Here is a 19901-nt window from a genome sequence, read left to right on the forward strand (position 1 = left end):
GTTTTTCCTCCCAAACACCCTGCTACTTAATAATATGTACATACAAAATTGTAATTTGACTTCATATTCCATTGTAAGTGAAAAAGGTGTTTCCAGTCATGCACACTGATTTTACATTGCCTGTGATTTACTTAATTAAAACTATGTAAATTACTGTCTAAAACTTTCTGGAATTGTAACCTGCTGGAAAGACCTAAACTCCTATTATAAGCATGAGGCTGCCCTAGAATTATTTTCATTTTTTATAAATTCACTGTCACTGACACAACTCTGTCTTTGTGAGCGCCAAGTACTACTTTTGGCAAGTTGTCAGCTCTTTTAACCACAATATGCTCTTGCTCTGCTGTCACTGTAAGAGGCTACAAGGCTGATAGTAGCAGAGGGAGCTGGCAGAGGAAAACCAGTGCAGAAAAGATGAAAGGTATCTTTACTCCAGCAGCCCATACTGCCACCTCTTTTGGTCTCCTGCATGATCCATGATGAAAGGTGTTAATCCTCCTGTAAATACCACTCCGTCATAATTAGCAGGGGTCAAAGAAGTAGCTCAATGTTTAAATTTTGTCAAAGCTTCTCTCATCTCTCTTCCTAGGTCCTTATTTTGTAACTTGTTTTGTAAAATACCTCTTTCTTTCCTTTTGTCTTCTTTACAAACACACAGTTTGGGAAAAAATAAAAATAAACCCCAAACTAATTTCAATTGTATGCAACTTTTCAGGACAAAGGTTTATCAGGTCCGGTAACAAATAACCCAGATAGTTGACTAAACAATTAAGACAACTCATTGTTAAAATTTCCCTGAATGCTTAGGAGAAAAGTATCTGCCTCAGAGAACTGACAGGAATCCAAGACTCTGAATTCAACTCTCAGGCTGTGACAGCGATTCCTTTTAAAAACTCGCTGCTGTCATGGAGCTGAACTGCTTTCTGCAATGAAGAGGCTCAGGGTGTGTGAGCAAAAGAGGACTGCGGTTACCCACACAGCGCTGCTGTGTCTCTGCCTCGACTCCAAGCCCTGATAACGTCCTTCTGCGGGGAAACCTGCTCTGCAAAGAGCCACCCAGGTCAGTACCTCCTGGAAGCAGTCCTCACTGAACGTTTTACGCTTGCAGATGTTCAGTGGATGGCAGTAAGCTGTGTTTTAGTGTCAGCAACATTTCTTTGTTTGATTTAGGTCTACATATCCTACAGAGAATGTGAAACATTTCTGTGGACTGCTGTACACCCCGGTGTGTGCCAAGTAGTCCAGTGCCTGCACAACCTCAGGCCTACAAAGAAAAATACCAGCATTACCAGATCTTAAATGCTGAGATTTGTCCTCTGCCAGCCATTTCTGAAGAGGAGCACGTCCCAGCAAGCCTTGAAACTTGGGTGCTTGAAACTGTTAAATATTTGCTAAACTCATTCTGCATTAATGGTATCAAACACAGCAGGTTGCAATCACTGCTAAAGCAGAAGTATAAAACACTCTCGGGTGATCTAAGGAAACGGCCAAAGGATTCACAGCAAACCATTTGAAACTGGCTCTTTTTCAGCATTTTACTGCACATTAGAAAATAAATGCGACTAGGGGTCAGGGGACAGTAGGACGTTGCTCCTTCGTGACGTCGGCCAGCTTTGGGTCTCTCCGGGATCCAGAAAAGGATCCTCACAAAGCCCCCGATAAGAATCACTGCGTGTTTCAGCTGTTTTCTTGCTGAAAATCTCCCCCACGGAGCACCCGCCCAGAGGATGCCCAGGCGCACACAGGAACCGCTGCCGCCCAGGGCCCGCCGCCCTCCGCGCCCTGCCTGGGCGCCGGCCGCAGCCGCCCGCCGCCGCCCAAGCGCCGGGAGCCGACACCCCCACCGCGACCCCCGGCGGGGCCGAGCCGAAGCCGGCAGGGAGGCGGGCAGAGGGCCGGGCCCCGCCGCGGACCCCCCGAGGGAGGGGCTGCACTAAGGCGCGGGGTGGTCGCACGGAGCCGCCAGAAGAGCGCGGAGGCGCCGCCCGGCCCGGGAGCGCGGCGGAGGGGCGAGCGGGGCGGCGGAGGGGAGCCGAGCCGAGCCGAGCCCAGCCCAGCCCAGCCCAGCCCAGCCCAGCCGGGCGGCCGGGCGGTCGGCGCGGCGGGGCCATGCCGGGGGCCGCCCCCCCAGCCCGCCGCCTCTGGCTCTGCGCCGCCGTGCTGGGGTGCCTGGCGGCGGCGAGGCCCCGCCGGCGAGGTAAGCGGGGCCGGGCCGGGCACCGAGAACGGGCGAGCGGCTGCAGGCGGGGGCATCGCCGCCAGCAGGTGAACGGGAGGGTGCCGGGGCGGGCGGCTGCTGCGGGCGGCCTAGCGCAGAGAGGGCAGCGCTTGCCCCCGGCCCTTCGGCGGGGAGCGTTCTCCTTCTCCCGTCCCAGGGAGCGGCTCGCGTCAGGCCCTTCCCCCGTGCCCGCACATCGCTTGTTTTCCAGCCGGACAGCGACATCTGACTAGTGTCGCTGGAAGGGGCTTAACTTTATGAACTGACAAAACAGGAGTTGCCGTTGTCACCGCGCACCTGCAGGGAAAACCTACCCAGTGAAAATGGAGGGCCCGCTCTCTCTGCCTTGCTCTCTTCTCCCTGGGCGCTGGAGCACGTGCGGTGCGTTGGCACGCTCTGCCCTGGGACCGCTCAGAAATGCTTTGTGCAAAACCCGTATCTGTATTGTTTCAAGTTTCTGAGAGAAAGTCAGCGTAAAGAGTAGATACAATTGCATATTACATTGAGAACTACTAGGAAATGCTCGATAAGCATATAATTTACATTTTTTTAAAGGTTATGCAACTATTTACAACGTTTACAAAGCACCCCTTGGGGTGTGGACAGGAGTGATCGGAAAGTGTTTTAACACCCTTTTGAATAAGGTTATTTATCAAGATGTATTAATGTGTGCGTGTTGAGTCTATTTTCTTCATTGTTCTGTGTACAGGAGTGTTCATATTGCTGTTGCATTGCATTGCAATACTGTCATTGCTACAGCGTTTGTGATCATGTGCTTTTATATGTCTCATCCAAACAAATGGCATCTTTTAGGTAGTTACAGTCATTTTTATGTTTTGCTTTAAAAGTGTTACCCTAAATAATTAGTTTAGGATAACTTCTTCCAAAAAGTGAACTTCTTTCTATTTTAGCATTTTGGAAGAGTTTAAACCCACAAATACATCTGAGCACTTTTGTTAAATGCAGTCCTAGTTCTAATTTCTGCCTTGGGATGTTGATATGCTGCATCCTTTGCAGACAGTAGATGCAAGAAAAATCACATTGAGGATCAGAGTGGGCACTGACTAATGGCACTGTTTGTTTATCTGTAGTCATTTGCCAGACCCTGGCCTTTGCACAGCAGGAGATATAAACTGATAAGCTGTTGGTACCTGAGGAACTGAGTTGCCAGTCCTGCCACTCTGCCCTTGCCTGCCTGTATTCTGCAAGTGGCTCCTTTTCCTGTCTCTGCTCTGGTTTGCGCCCAGCAGTCCTCAGTCCCTGACTGGTCTGTATGCTGGAAACATGGAAAATCGTCGGTCCCTATCTGCACATGGATTGGAACAGAGATGTGAACGGGGAATTGAAAAGCCCTTCCTTTGTGGAACTCCTTTTCCACCAGAGTGCCTCAGAGGCAGTCGTCAGGAGCCACTTAAATATCTCGTTGTGGAAAATGAGCTCCTGTGTTGATTTCAAGAACCAGTTTGACTTTTGGTTAAAGTGTGGTGTTCAGAGTACCTATTACCTGACCCAGTCATGGTACAAACTCCAATGTGTTGGCAGAGATTTGTCTATATCTTTTCCAAAAGGCTCATCCACCGGCACAGTGCTATCCTTGTGTTAAAGATGTTGCAAAAGTTGAATTCTTTTCCCGCTTAGGGTCACATTTCTCAGTATCTGGCAGGACCAAGTAGCTCTGGGGTGGATCCAGGAAAACCTTACTGTATTAACTCTGAAGACAGTCAGGAAAAAGCAAATATGGAATCAAATTCTTCCTGGCATGCAGAGACCTCAGTTAAAGAACAGTAGAGAGCCATATACAATGTATAGGGTGTTTGTGGAAACAAGCACAGAGTAAGAGAAGTAAACTCAAGTTCTAGGGAAACAGCTGGATATTTTCCCGTGATGGATTGCTTTTTCAGCAGACAGTATGTAGTATCTGGACCTCCAAACAAAATGTGAGAGTTTGACTTTCGAGAAATCAGTCTCCCCTCACAGCCTGTCGCATGTGTCTCCGCTAGGTTAGGTTAAACCAATGGTGCACAATCCACAAAGGAGGCTGAACTTCACGGTCTTAATTCTCAAGTATTCGTTTATGTATTTTATAATTAGACTTTCATTATTCTAAAGCAAGTATTTAAAGTTATTAAATCACTAATACACTTAAAGGTCCAAAAAGAAATAATTAAAAAGAATATTCCCATATATATGGAAAGATTTCCATCAAGAATAATCATGCTTAAATGATAAATTCTGTTAAAACTAACATGAGTTTTCCATTTTGCGTTAGAGATCGTGGATGAAGTCAACAGTAGCACATACAGCTTCCCATGCTTTAATGTTCCTCCCATACTAGGCAGAGCTGATAGGTAATCGTGGCCTGTAGGTAGCACTTTCAAGTTACCAGGCCCTGTTTTCAGTTCCTTATTTTTTTGCCAGCCTTGACTCATTGGGCTGAAAATTGCTGGATGTTAGACACAGGCAAAGCTTTTCTGGAGCATTACAGCAAAATCGGTATTCATCATTCTGAGAATGAATTTTGAAAGAATGCTTATATCAAAATTACTTTTTAATACATCCTGAATAAGGAAATCATTATTTCAGTGGAAAATTTGGCCAACTCCCCTCTTAAATGCCTGTGATTTGAGCAGATCTGGTCTGCAGGAATAACTTTTTAACAGAGAACACAACATTCATTTCTTGTGTATGTGTCCATACATATGATAGTTTTGTTTCTGCTGTTCCTAGAGTTAGACAGCACATCAGTTACACTCAGATGTGTAATAAAATATTTTAATTTGTATTATTGATGATGGCAGTTATTTTCAGTTGTTTTGCAGAATGGGTAAGGAAAAGAAAAGAAAGAAAAAAAAAATCAAGCAGTGTTACACACAATATGAGATTTCCAAGCAATAACTATGGAAATATTAGCATACTTCTAAAAAGAAAGGAAGAATGCACAAAGAGCTGGGTGACATTTTAAAGTGATGTGCATAATAAGAAGAAACGTATAATTTGATCTTTAGTGGAATTTACAAGTGAGTACAATCAGCTGTTTTAAAGATCTATCAAACAATGATCTAATTAAACTGTGGAGGAAAAGAAAATAAAGACTTGTCTCATGTCTAGCTTGATTTATTAATGGAAAAGGTAACAGATACTAATTGTTTCAGGAGTGATTCAGTTACAGGAAAGAAAACTAATGAGGGTGCTTTATGAAAGGGAGAATTCCAATAAAAAATAGAAGACAGGAAGAAACTTACACCATGGTTCATAAACTGCTTGTGCTGTAGCTTGCTTGGAAAACATTTCAATAATACACATGACTGACCTGTGATTTTTCAAGGGCTTTTCTTCAGATTCCAATGAAGGATAAATTCTCAATAAGGTCAGCTTGTATGGACACGAATAGCCTACAGGCTACTACAAGCAGCTCAGAAGCACAGTGGTGGCACAGTCAATCACATTGACTTCCATCTGCCCTTAGAGGATAGAAGATAAAGCTATTGTTACCTGCCTGGGTAGCCTAAAGCCATATCAGATTAAATCTTCAGGTTTTGAAAGACTATAGGATTCTCATGCTGTGCTTGAAAGACATGAAGTCTGTTCTTTCACTGGGGCATCTTCTCCATTTAAAAGAGGGGAATTACCTGATTTTGAAACTGTTTTATAATTGTCGTTATCTGGACACTGGCATGAAAAATGTGAAAGATAGTGTATTATTGCATGATTTGAACCAAAATATGTTTGTAATCAGTGACACAATTACACCATGCAAAATATGGGACAAATACAGAAAAACCTGGGAGTGAAAACTGAAAATTGGAGTATTAATATTCAAAATGTAAGATCATAGAGCTTTGCAGATGGCTGCATTTTTTTAATTCATTAGTAGCATAGTGGAGGCAAGAATTAACTGTGTCATGCAATATAATCTGAAATTGCATTCACAGTCAGCATCAGTCAGTATCCATTTTTAAAAGCAAGATAAATAGATAGATATATTTTAAATCTTATTTATTTATAAACATTATCTGATTTTTTTTCCCATACTTTCACTTCCCAAGCACATTCTTGAGCAAGAATGGCCATTCAGTACCTTGCATGCAAATATGCCATTAGCAAGAACTTTTACCATCACTGTCTTTGACAGGATTCAACTCAGCTGCCAGATCAGACTCAGAAATTCTGACATTCTGCTTGATTTCTGAATGAGTCTGGATTTTAAAAAAGACTGTTGTAAAGCCTTCTTCAGATTCTGATCCTTCATTTTACCTATCAGCAATTTTGAGATTTTTTTTTGAGGCCACAAGGTCACTTAGATGTCCCAAAATATGTTTGGCAGTTGTCTTTATTAAAATTTAGCATGTCAGTCATGCAAATTGTCTTAAAATGTATTTCTAAGTATCTACCCATTTCCATACACACTTGCTATGATCAGTGTGTATACATGCAAACTGTATGCAACTACCTCTCATCCATTTGAAGGAACTCTTCATTTCATGCATAGGAACCCTGTAAAGTGGTAGCCTATTTACAAAAGACATAATCCTTACTCCTCTTGAGGTGAGACTTTGATCCTCTTGTATATCTGACACCCCATTTTTATTCAGGTTGTTAGGTTTCATAAACATCAGTGGAACTAAAAAGTCAAAATCCAGAGAGAAAGTATAAACATAGTCCTTTCCACTGTTTTTACATCTAGGGTAAATGCCTAATGTGGTTATTAATTTACATTTATTGTCCACTTAAAGAAGGGAAGGTTACCACATGATGAATTCTATTAAATTTTAGAGTGCTAACATACCTATTTGTTGTTGTTACTAAGACTTCAATGTATTTTTCAATAAAAGTAGCTTCACATCATATTGTGATATATCCATATTTTCCTGTTAAAAATACTTACCATCTTTTCTAACATACTTATTAGGCATTCCATCTTGATACTTGAAATACTCTTGCTCCACAGTTCTTGAATGCTCTCCTGGTGGACATCAGATCCTGCAGAGCCCTTACCGAAGCATTGATTTTGATTCATCCCACCTCCAGCAGTCAGCTATTCAGGATTTAATATGTGACCATTCCCTAACACCAGGATGGTATCGCTTTATGATTTTTGACAAGCCTGCTGAGATGCCGACCGAGTGCGTGGAGGTATTGTTACAACTCATTTGATTATGAGAAATACATATTTTTTCTTAAGAATTTTTTCGGTAGGAGGTGTAAAAAAAGAATACGGTTACGGAGACTGATGTGGAGGAGTACAGAGTACCTATTCTACTAAATACTTGAGTATATTAAAATGTGTTAACTGGACAGTTAGGTCTTAAGTGTTGAAAATTTTACAGTGAATGGGCAATAGCAGAGGATGATAAATTACATCCCTTTTCGAGCACTCAAAAACTGTCATTTGTAGTCACTGCTAAAGAAGATTTTCTCAGTGGCAGCGTAGCAGGGATATCATGTTGTAAAGCTGCAACTGTGTGTTGGTCAGTCTGTTAGGAAGGCCATGTGAAAGCCGTATAAAGACTTGGAGCCACATGAATCCAGTAATTGTGGAGCTTTTAAAGTGAGCATATTAGAGAGAAGAGATTACTCCTAAAATGACTTGAACTAACAGAGCTAACTGAAGATTAGTTGCCTTGTCATCTGCAAGTCCCGTAAGACTCAAGAATTACGTGGAATATTTAATACTTCAGACTTGTAATGCTTTATTTTGGAACGTAACAACATCTCTGTAATTGTTATATTCTAAGGCGGTATATCTTTTTAGTTTCCCACTTTAACACATTTCCTTGTTTAAAAAAAATAGAAATGTCATTAGAATATTTTACCCGTGATTTTTCTAATGAATTGAAATTGCCTGGTCACAGTCTCTTAAAAAAAAAAAAAAAGAAAAGCCCAACAATGAAACACTTTTAAAGGAATACAGAACAGTTAAAACATACTAATAAAATTAAATTGAGTTTATAGCAGGCCCTCTTATTTTATTTATTTAAGTTTAGTTTTTATTAATTTTTTACAGCAGTATAAAGCCACTGAAGTACCTTTAATGTGCAGGTGACTCAAGGACTCAGAAAGCTGTGTTGCAGAGGCTACTGTTATCCAGGCTTTCATACTGCAAAAAACTAGCAAAAAGTATGATTCCTGAAGAACTTCCTTTCAGTTAGATTTAATACAAACAAATTAATTAACTAGTAGTATTTTTGCAAAATGGATACTTTCTATGCAAAGAACCAGCATGATAAACCAGGGGAAAAAACAATGTGTTTTTCAGAACAGAGGTTAGGCTAGCAAGATACCTGCTCAGATCATCTAGGAAAGTTTTAGAAATCTAACCGAAGTTCTCAGTGCTTAGTAAGTATTTGGTAAAAGTAGGCTACCATCCTAATACAGAGGAGTCCAGCTGATTACAGTTGGAAAGAGATTGATTCAAAACCTATTCAGCAAATGAAATTTATGCATTGACATCTGCTTCTTTGCATCTGTTGACAAAAACAAGACATTTATTTTGAAATCTCAAAACATTAAAACCAAACTGAAATGGATGTCTTGTTTGGGAAGCTTCCTTCTTTCTTTCCCTTTAGGAGAACTTTTATTATAGCTATATTTAATCCTTGTCAAAGATTCAGGCTCTGTTAAACAATCCATCCCATTAATTCTGTCTGTCTGATGGATTGATGTTGGGCTCAGATATTCTAGATTAAGAAAGAAAAGTGTACTTTTGAGATGAGTAATTGCTTAATGAGTCTGCAGCAGTCTTTAGACCAAGAGGTCTAAAGACAAGATGATCTGAGACCTTGTTTCACTATCAGGTCAAAGAAAGGAATACTTGATACAATGTATGAAGGAGGACAGGTTCTCAAAATCTCACAATTTCAGATTATAGTTTTCATGTAAATATTTTCCAAATTCTGACTTTAACACACCGTGTCCTTCTAGGTGTTTCTCCTCAGTTTGCCTTCTGCAGCACATGAAAGACAGGAGGTGATCTTTAACTCATTCTGGTAACCCAAGAACCAGATTCCTTCTTTGTCTCCTTTTCTCAGGATTCATTTTTCTGTATTCCCCTGGTAAACTCTGTTGTATGCTAAATCAGACTTAGGCTTTGGTTACCATGATTGGTGCTACTGTTAAGCTGTGACCTGCGTGGCAGCTTCCTTGGCCTGAAGACCTCACATAGCCACAGTGGTGAGGGGTGAAGGAGACTGTTCCACAGCGCACTTCTCAATCCATGAGGAAAAGCACTGAACAAGGCTTTTGCTTGCAAGGGAGGGAACAAGAGCCCTCTTAAATCATCTCTTGAACCAGCATCTGAACCACAGACCTTGTGACGCCCACTGCTTTGTAAACACCAAAGGGTTTAGGGTTCCTACAAACTCACTGTGCTTGTTACGGGTGGTTCTACAAGCATATGTATTTCTAAAGGTGGGGAATTGAAAGACAGACAGGGCTTATCGGGTGTCTTGCATTTTTGGCTAGGGCTGCAAGTCAGTAACCTTGCATCAGCTGGCCACATCTCCTAGAAGTCCAGGAGGTTAGCTGAGCAAAGGGCAGATAAAATGTGTCAGCTTTAGCACCTTTAGTTGATACTCAGTGTAAGTATGTTCTGCCCTGTATTTGCTGTGCTCCGATAGCATTCACGCAGTCAGTTACTGACGGTTAATGGATGTATATCACTAAGCCATAACACAACTGTTAGCTTTTTCGGGCAAAACACTCAGGTGTAGCTCCCAGTTAAGTTCTTCAGGCTTTAAATTATAGCCTGTCTTTAGAAACACAAATTCATCAGACTCAAGGACTTGAGTCTCTTTTGTGTGTATTTGTATTCAACCTTGAGGAGGAAAATAAGCAAGCCCTCAATTATACTGTCTAAAGTTTGCTAAAAGCTCATGCAGGAAATTAATTGAATACATATGTACCTCTCATTAAAGCACAGCAACAGTTTGATATAGCATTAACCATTTTCTGATGTTTTTCTCTGGTGCTGAAGATGAATCACTGTGGTACTCAAGCCCCTGTCTGGTTGTCTCTGAGGGAGTCAGAATCCATGCCTGGACCCGGTGAGATCAAACAGTTAACGGCTTGTGCTACGTGGCAGTTTTTCTTCAGCACTTCAAAAGACTGCTGTCTTTTCCGAATCCCTGTCAGTGTGAGGAACTGTGGAAATTTCTTTGTTTACTTACTGCAGCCCACCCAAGGATGCATGGGGTATTGTGCAGAAGGTGAGAAAATGGATGCTCTAACTCAGCTAAGTGTGTGTGTTTATGAGTAAGTGTGTTTCTCTGATATTGGGCTGAGAGGAAATGTCTGGAAATACTTATACATGCTAAAATTTCTTGCAATCCTTACTTTTAATATTGATACTATAGAAAAATGATTTGGTATGGTAAGGTGGGTTCGCACTACCCCTTTTTAAGTTACATTTAGCACTCCAGTGTTGTTCAAAGCCCAGAAACTTAAGAATTGAAATCTTCCATATAATATAAGACACATCTAAAAGTCAAAACTCAGAGTATCTGCAATGGCACTCATACTCTGCAAATACCTGTTACTGAATATACGTAAAGTTATGTATCAGAGTAAATTTTGTTTAAGAACTTGACCAAACTGTATTTTTATCAAATATTGTTTAGCATCATCAGGTGTATTTTTCTTACTGTAAATCTTTTATCATCTTTCTGGAGAGTATACACGTTGTTGCTAGAAGAAAATTCAACACAGAAATGCTCTACTGGTAAGTACTTTATTAGTACTATGAGAAAGAGCTGAAGTGGAGTCCTTTTGCAATGCCCTGTGTTGTCTTGGACCCTTGTGCTGCAAAAGTGCATTGGTGTTCACAGCTCAAAACTTCAGTATTTAGTTATTCATGCCAGATGTTTTAGATAACTTAAGGAAAGCAAGGTTAAATCCTTACAGTTATAAATACTGTGAAATAGTGACAAATTAGTGTAGTCGGAAATTCTTATTAGCTTGTGTAACACACTGTTGTGAAAATACTAGCAGTATTTTTATGCATCATGTACTGTATTGCTCTAAACAATATCCTCTAGTACTGACAGCCTTCAAAAGTTTAATAGCAGACTATCAGTGGGTTTTCTGGTGCTTTATTGGCCTATCACTATACCTTTAGGTCCAATTGTTAAGACATTATCCAAGGGTTTATTGACAGAAGAAAAATACAAAAAATGGGGCATTTCAGCATGCAAGTGACTGAAGCAGTGAAGAACTCCTGCACTACAGAACTTTGCATTTACTTTGGATGATGGCTTATGAAGAGGAAAGAGGATATAAAAACCACAGGCAGCCAGCTAGCAAATTTTTACTGCCTCAAAACAAAGTAGGCAAGAAACATAACTCTGGTTTGGCTCCGCTGAATACTGTAAATCTGAAACACATTTTGAGTTTAAAAGCCCTCTTTTAAGATGATGTTTTCATTCCAAGTGTGTTGTACTCTTGTGCTGCTTTTTGTATCTAGGTTACCATGTGTACTGTGTTTTCTCTTTAACACTTGATAGCTGTAAACACTTGATGCAAATTTTCAAATAGTCTCTTTTCTACATGCTGAGGAAGTCAAATGTATCACTGAAATGTGGAACATCAAAATCTGCTCTTCATTCTTTTTGCTGAATGGGGTTTTCAGTGTTGCTGCTGCCCTTTTGACTTAGAGTGGAGTGACTAACCTCTTTCTACTCCTGTTACAAATGCACTGGTATTTTCATGTTTAATCAAAGTTTCACTTTTTTTTTTAGAATGATATTCAAAGTACCAAACAATAACAGTGCACAAGCACTTTTTCTTAGGCCCCTGTAGGAAAGATGATTTTTTTTCAAAGCAGGTCTGCACTGAATTTGGCTGTCCAGGGTTGCAGTTATTGAATAAGCATTCAGATGTAGATTTGGGGAGACAAAATAAATATTCAAGAGAATAGTTTAATTCCTTTTTATTCACTAAGAACCCCTATAAGTATTGGCTGGGTACATCTGCAGTAAAAGATACAGAGGTGGTACTATGTTCTGTATCGTTCCTCCTAGGTATAGCCAATCTACTTGTGATTTCCAACACAAGGCTTTGTACTGACTGGTACCATAATTGTATATGGATTGGATTACAAGACTGCTTCTGTTCTGCTAATTTACACTTCCATTAGTGTCTTGTGATATTTGGTGTGTTTTTAACATAGGGCATTAATTTAAAAGCATTGGTGTGCATACTCTGTATGTATGTGAATATACAATTTAAGAACAACCTGTAGTTCTTTCAGATGCAAAGCCACAGACCTGTGATCCTGAGGGAACGGAAGTTCAAGGCGTCTGTAGCAGTGAGTATTTTGTTTTGATTTTCAAGTTCTTCTCTGCATCTATGACCCAATAATGTCAACATTTAGTCATATTCTGTCTTGAACAAAAACATGTTCGTGTTATCAATAGTATTGCTCAGTCTGTTGCAAAATGAGCAATTTGGAGGTGATTTCAGACCTTGGGTTACAAAAGTACTTTCTCAGTATAATGTTCAGAATAAGTACCAAAATATTAAGAAGTAATTTTAATAATACTGATTTATAGATACTTTGATTCTTTGGAAGTCAAATATAAGATGAATCTACAAATCATACTGTTGCTTATTCTGTTCCTTTTTTTTCTTTTTTTTCTTCCCCCCCTCCCCCGCCTTTCTTCGTAAGTAGAGCAAATATTCTTCTGTCAGGCAAATTCCCTTGTATGTTGCTCTCTCCTGTGTGGTAAAATAATTAATTGTATTTTATTCCCTTGGTTTTGTTGGTTGTTTTTTTCCCCTCTTCAGCACCTTCCTATAGGCTAGAATATAACCAAAGGCTGATAAAGAATTTTTTGTCCTTTTAACAATTCATAAAAGGAACATACACATTTTCTCTGATTCTTTAAGTAATAATGTAATGTTTCCACATATGAAAAAAATAGTATTAGTGTATTAATTGGCAAAATACATGTAAATGTCATTTCATCCGATACTGTTTTTGCACAAACCACACTTCTGTTTGACTAGGTAACCTGGCTCCTTCATCATCTCCATCTGTGTCACCACCACTACCAGCCATTCCTGAAGTTGTAGCGGAGCTGATCGAAGGCAGCATTTACCTAAGGTGTACCTTTGGTGTTCCTTTTGGAAACAGCTCAGTCAGATTCATTGTCACTTGGTCAAGACTTTCTCCTGAAGGTATCAAAGAAGAACTGAAACATGAAACTGCAGTTCATACGTTTTCACTTCTAGAACTAGATGGGATAAACGTCAGACTTGGAGACAGAGTATGTTAAAACATAATCTCTTTGTATCTTTGTAAATATGGCTCAGTAGACATAAACAGTTGTTAGAAACAGAGTTCCAGCATGCTGCTGTATAATTTTCCTTGGCAGAAGCATACTGCCTCTCGTTGTTGTTTACACTAACAGTGCCCATATGAATGTGGAAATACCGCAGAATATATCACTAATTCACTGTCGTTAAGGTTTTGAGACTGTCTCAGTACAGTATAGTGTGCCTCCAGGAGATAAACGTTTATTCAAGTTGCATCTTCTTCACCCTCTACTGTGATTCTGTTTGATAGTGTAAATGAAGAGGATTTTTGGGTGCAACTGCATCTAAGTGGGAGGCTGTAAGAGCCACAGGTTGTGAGAAGCTGTGTTGTTGATTCATTAGACAGATACCTTTTCTCTGAATCAGTAATGAGTTGCTGCTTGATGGTTTTGTCTCTAGGATTGATTTAAATGGTTTAATCTCTGCCATCAAAAGCAGTGGGAGTACCTGCATTACCTTCCATGGTAGCAGAATCAAGACCTAGGCTCTCATGGTAACTTTGACAAGCTTAAGCATTGGAAAGTCAATAAGCTTTCTACCTGTGTATACCAAAATACAGGTTAATTTTTCCTGGCCAAAATAAAAACCCAAAAAGCACATGGTTGGTGTGTGTGTGCATGTGTGTTCAAGCCAAAGCCAGGCTGCTTGGACAACAATACAATTGCTAATCCTCAAAAATCCTGTGGGGACTTTGTGATTAGTTGCCTGACAGTGTTAGCTCAGTGACAGTCAAAAGGAAAGGCACAGTCTCAAACTACCTGCTGCTGCTATGAATCCTGGGTTTTCTCAGGATCTGAAATATTGCATGTGTGGTCAACACATCTAAAAAGGGATACAGCAAAATAAAAGAAAAAATTCAAAACCACGGTGTCTAGTAGCATGGAACTGGTTCAGCGGAGGGAAATCACAGTAAGTTCTTCAGCTTGAAAAAGATTGTCCAGGCCCATAACACTAGGAAAAAAGTATAGTAAGAAGAGGAGGAGGAGGGGATGGTTGTTTTGCATACATTTCATGGGCACTCAAGAAAATTAAAAGGCAAAAAATGTGAAATGGACAAAAAGAAGTAAGCAACATGTAATGAATTATAGAATGCATTTCTGCAAGATGGGCTCCAGAAGGAATTTGTTAAATCTGTGGAGACTTAGGTGCTTGTTAAACATGCTGGTTTGTATGTGGCCTTTAGTTCAAGAAGTCTGCACCACTGGTGGAATATGCCAGGAAAAGGTCTTAGCATGCTCGACCTGTTCCTATGTTTTTCTTAAGCAGCACCACTGGCAATTGGTAACTTCTGGTGCAAACAGAAGACTGGGTGTGATGAATCCATCAAACTGACCCATGGTGGCTGGGTTTTGTCTTCATGTGACCACTTCATACCAAAAATGTATTTTATGATGCTGGTTTTGCCCTTCAGGTCTATTGTAGCAGTACTGCTTTTTTCATGGAGCAGCCGGATATACAAAGCTCTTCTGTTGAGAGCAAGGAATTTTTTGCTGGCATTAAGGTAATTTTGAAATAAAATAATGTTTTAATTTATTGTACTAGGGATCTTTCTGAGTATTGCTACAGCAGTCAGTCCTCTGAATAGAAGGCACTCAAAATGTATTAATTGTGAATTAATAGAGCCTGTTGTTGGCTGTAGTGAACTTAAATTTGTCAAAAAGCAGAAGGGTCAAAGTTGTTTCTGTGCTGCCCATGTACTCAAGGTGCAGGAACGCTGAATCGGCAACTCACACATGTAGTGAAAGCCTTGACTTCCAGGAGCTGGAGTAGACTCTGACACAGTATTTGTAAACTAGGAGGGCCATGGCTCAGACCTGAGCTCTGGCACGCTGTTGTCCATTATGTTTAACTGCTGCTGCCTTTTCTGACATGATTTTGTCCTGTGCCAGTGGGTTCTCCCAGCACACGGCTCATGGGATAGCCCAGGTCAGGGCCTCTTCCCAGCTGTCCATGGGGGTAAGGGAAGCCTGAGGCCAACCTGGTCTGGGCTTAGAGAGGGAAACTGGGACATGAGCCACTTGATCAGAGGCCAAGCTCCAAACTCATTTTAATTCCTACTATGGCTGTAGCTATAGGGACCCATTTGCTGGCTGGGAATGGGACCCCAGTCCCAGAAAGATATAGTGCATGTCATTACATGTTGGGAATAGTCCTGTTGACTTAAGGTTCTGCACTTCATAAAGTTAAGTCTGAGCTTATGTTTCTGCAGGATCAGGGCACAGATTTATCTCATGTAAGTGCAAGTCTGTACTGCACACTGCGAAGTGTGAATGCATTATTTTTGTTTTCCTGTAAGGCTGTGTTCAGGATTTCACCCAATGTACAATGCTCAGTTGTAGGCCTCTGTTACTGATGGCTCGTTGCATTTTTGATTATGCATCTATGGTGAGCTGTGATGGAGGTTTACGGAGAGGAATCCCGGGAGAAATACGGGGCTTCCAAATTCTTTTGGGATATTGTTGCCTGTAGGTAGCTTCCCCCTCCCTTCCCTCCAGACAATACACCAAACTGTTTGTATTTTAGCTTACAGAAGTTACCCAGAGAATACATTTTTGTGGTATTAATGTAGTTTGCCAATTCCTTACCTTTCTAGCTAGCCTTTACTCTTGCCTTTACATTATCCTTGCCCCTTATTCCTACCTCTTCAAGACTCTTGCTGCTGTGTCCTCATCTGCTCCCCAGTATGCTGCTGCTCTTCAGACCATCTCAATAAGCCTGATCAAGTGCAGCAGCCATGCACCGTGCCATTCCATCTCTTTAGTTTTTTATACTGTACTCCAAGCTGGTTAGTAGGTGGTGCTGTAGTTTACTCACAAAGCTTGCATTTTAAGTACAATTTCTTCTGTGCTAGATACATACAGAAACATATGATATATCAGAAGATGGGAAGGAATACAGACTGACAATAGAAAGTAGCATTCCTGTTCCTTGTCCTGAGTTTAGCCAGCTTGAAAGTGACTGCAAAATCTCACTAACATTAAATACTGTTGATGAAGGTAAGTACTATCCTGATCTGTTGCATTTTGTATGTTTAATGTGTTTTTCTAAATACTCCCACTGGTCTCCTTGGAGAAGCTGTTACATTGCAAAATACTTTCTAAGAAGATGTTAAAACAGAATATTCACAAGCTGTATATATGGCTGCTGAAAGTATGGAAGAATGTGTCCATAATCCATTACTTGTTGAAGTTAGCACGTGGTTTTGGCAGCTATGGATATTGGAGCCATATTCTTTAACTTGAATAGACAGAATACTGTAATACCTACAAAGTTCGTAATTCAGTTAATTTTGTTGACTTGTTTTGTTGCAAGTATTGTATATGCAGTCATGAAGTCCTCATTTTTTACTATTCTTACTGTTTTCTATAGTACTTCCGCAAGCACAAGTCCTGTGAACCCCAGGAGGAGCCTTGCCTATGCAGACAACCATTTTTATGTCACATTAGCAAGCCTATAATGATTTTAATTTCTCTATCAAACTGGAAAATTCAAAACCATTTTCTTGGGTGTGTGTATGAAGATGTAGAGAGGGGGTTTTGCATGACCAAACCCAAGAAAAATGCATAATTATTTTAATTTATGAAAATGTTTGTAAATCATTTATGTATCTATCTTAACAGTAGTATACAAAATGTGACTTATTTAGAGGAAAACTCACTAATGATGTGTTTTCATTAAAACAGGTAAAGAGCAGTTAGGTTTAAACTTGGCTCTTTCTTCTTGTCATGTGGATCTTCTCCAGAAACCCTGCAATAATGGAATCTGTAGTCAAGCTGTAATTTATTTCACTGCTGTGACAGACTTTATGCAGGACGGAGACAGGATTACCAGAATTGCAGTCGAACCTATATCCAGTGAGAATTTCCTGTGGAATGGCTATGTTCCAGAAAGCATACAGGTTGAAAATCTTCATGTTAAGCTCTGTAAACTGGCCAGAAATGTGGCTGATGTTAATGAAGCTTCTATTTCAGTTGTGACTTGCTGACTCACACCAAGATTTTTAAGTGGTCAATTTTCTTTTGTTTTATTTTCATTGAAATGCTGCGCTTTCATTTGAATTAATTTTTTTACATTTTAATACTTATATAACTACTCAGATTGATTAAAAGTATAACATAATATATTTATTAGAATGTAAACTAGTATCATAAGATAAATAATGCACCTGAGTCTGTTTATTTCCTAATCTGACATGGCTCACTATGTGCTTCTTTGTTTTGAAGATTACAGTAAAGGATCTGCCCACTGCCTACTGCTACTCATTTACTGACCCTCATATAATTACATTTGATGGAAGGTAATCACTGGATTGCTGCTCTTAATTTTAAGTGTGTTGGGATTTTCTGTGGGTGTTTTTTGCAGGGATGTTCTATTTATTTTAAAACTGTGCTGGTGATAGCCGTTAGCTGTAGTTTTCTATAACTGCACTCGGTATTTTACATTTTTTCTCAGACAATAAGGATAAATGTGCTTTAGTTAGTAAAAGCTTGCCAGTCATGATGATGTTTGCAATATTTGTATTTCTAAATGCAAGTTTTGGCGTTGTGGCAAAAGAGTGAAGCAAATGGACTATTTTCCTTTTTAGAAGAGTATGCCAGGAGAGGAGTGGTTGCTGTACAGTCTGTTGACTATGAAAGATAGAAATGTTATTAAATATGAACAATGATAAAATGATTGATTAGGCAAAACTCTTTTAATGCAAAGGTGTTTCCAACCTACAGCGTAGTTTCTCTGTTTCTGGGTGTCAGTATCTGAATCCTTGTGAGGATCAAGTTGCTAGAAGCTATCTGCTATCTATGTAACATTGTGCTGAGCTCATTAATGGTGTTGAAAGCGACTTATTCACTGCTGCCACTTGCACATCACTAACCTTCTTTCTAAAGTGAAGACAGCTTCCCTGGCCACAGCTGGCATGTTTTTGGTATGCTTCTGTGTTTCAAAGTGTTTCTAATTCATGGAAGGTGTCAGAACAAACACAAGTTCCACACCTGGGACTTTTATATTCTCTGCTCAGCAGAAGCACATTTCTTTAAGTGGCAGGGTGAGAAGAAGAGGATAGGTTGCTTCCAAATAAGGATGTTCAGCCCACTACCCCACTTTTCTTCTGAGCTTGATAACAAAAAAGAAAAGACAACTTGTAATTGCTTCTCTGATAGCACTGTGACTAGTAATAATAATAATAATAATAATGATAATAATAATAATAAAGTTACTGGGGTTATCGTGAGCTTGCAGTTCCACTTGCAGTGGAAATTATAGGGATGACTTCACAGGGCATTTTGACCATCGATACATTGTGATCAAGCTTTCTTATGAAGCAGTGATTTACTGTGATGTGGTCTGGCTGGAAGCATGATGCTGCAGGGAAAGAACTTTCTTTTTAAGGATAAAGTCTGTTGCTACTTTATTTTACAAATTGAGGAAACAAATAGAAGTGTCCTGGTTTCAGCGGGGATAGAGGTAACTGTCTTCCTAGTAGCTGGTACAGTGCTATGTTTTGAGTTCAGTATGCAAAGAATGTTGATAACACACTGATGTTTTCAGTTGTTGCTAAGTAGTGTTTAGACTAAAGTCAAGGATTTTTCAGCTTCTCATGCCCAGCCAGGGCACAAGAAGTTGGCACAGGACACAGCCAGGGCACCTGACCCAAACTGGCCAACAGTGTATTCCATACCATGGGACGTCCCATCTAGTTTAGGAACTGCGAAGTGGGGGCAGGGAATTGCCGCTCGGGGACTCGCTGGGTGTCGATCAGCGGGTGGTGAGCAATTGCCCTGCGCATCATTTGTACATTCCAATCCTTTTATTACTACTGTTGTCATTTTATTATTGTTATCATTATCATTATTAGTTTCTTCTTTTCTGTTCTATTAAACCGTTTTTATCTCAACCCACGAGTTTTACTTCTTTTTCCCGATTTTCTCCCCCATCCCACTGGATGGGGGGGAGTGAGTGAGCGGCTGCGTGTGTTTAGTTGCTGGCTGGGGTTAAACCACGACAAAAAGGAACTGTCCTTACTGAATCACAGGTAATCCTGTGCAGTCCCAGTAGGGTAGCCGTCTGCAGTTTGTCTACTGGTCCATTATACACAAAGCAAATCAGATTCTGCAATTAACTGTCAAATGCCATTTATAGCCAAGAGGCTGTTAAACTTCCTGCAAAAGTTTGAGGTTTTTTCCTCCTCCCCTCCCCTCCCCTCCCCTCCCCTCCCCTCCCCTCCCCTCCCCTCTCCTCTCCTCTCCTCTCCTCTCCTCTCCTCTCCTCTCCTCTCCTCTCCTCTCTCCTCTCCTCTCCTCTCTCCTCTCCTCTCTCCTCTCTCCTCTCCTCTCTCCTCCCGCTGCCCCCCCACATGCACACTGCTGTGCATCTTGTT

General features: G+C 40.4%; 1 protein-coding gene across 4 annotated transcripts in view; it reads left to right on the forward strand.

Moving 5' to 3' along the window:
* The first annotated feature begins 1641 nt into the window (after positions 1-1641).
* Positions 1642-19901, forward strand: part of VWDE (von Willebrand factor D and EGF domains) — a 42444-nt gene continuing 24184 nt past the window's right edge. The window contains exons 1-9 of one of the 4 annotated variants that reach the window (XR_011322738.1): positions 1642-2197; positions 7167-7351; positions 10191-10422; positions 12453-12518; positions 13220-13479; positions 14940-15029; positions 16380-16524; positions 17212-17426; positions 17752-17825. Coding sequence is in view for 3 of the 4 variants with exons in the window: in XM_069774300.1 (XP_069630401.1) it covers positions 2110-2197; positions 7167-7351; positions 10191-10422; positions 12453-12518; positions 13220-13479; positions 14940-15029; positions 16380-16524; positions 17212-17426; positions 17752-17825 (1355 nt within the window). In the remaining variant the exon portion in view is untranslated. The remainder of the gene's footprint in view (positions 2198-7166; positions 7352-10190; positions 10423-12452; positions 12519-13219; positions 13480-14939; positions 15030-16379; positions 16525-17211; positions 17427-17751; positions 17826-19901) is intronic. The other 3 variants (XM_069774315.1, XM_069774300.1, XM_069774307.1) reach the window with 3 other exon arrangements.

Source organism: Haliaeetus albicilla, chromosome 2, assembly GCF_947461875.1.
Source record: "Haliaeetus albicilla chromosome 2, bHalAlb1.1, whole genome shotgun sequence".
Taxonomy (NCBI): Eukaryota; Metazoa; Chordata; class Aves; order Accipitriformes; family Accipitridae; genus Haliaeetus; species Haliaeetus albicilla.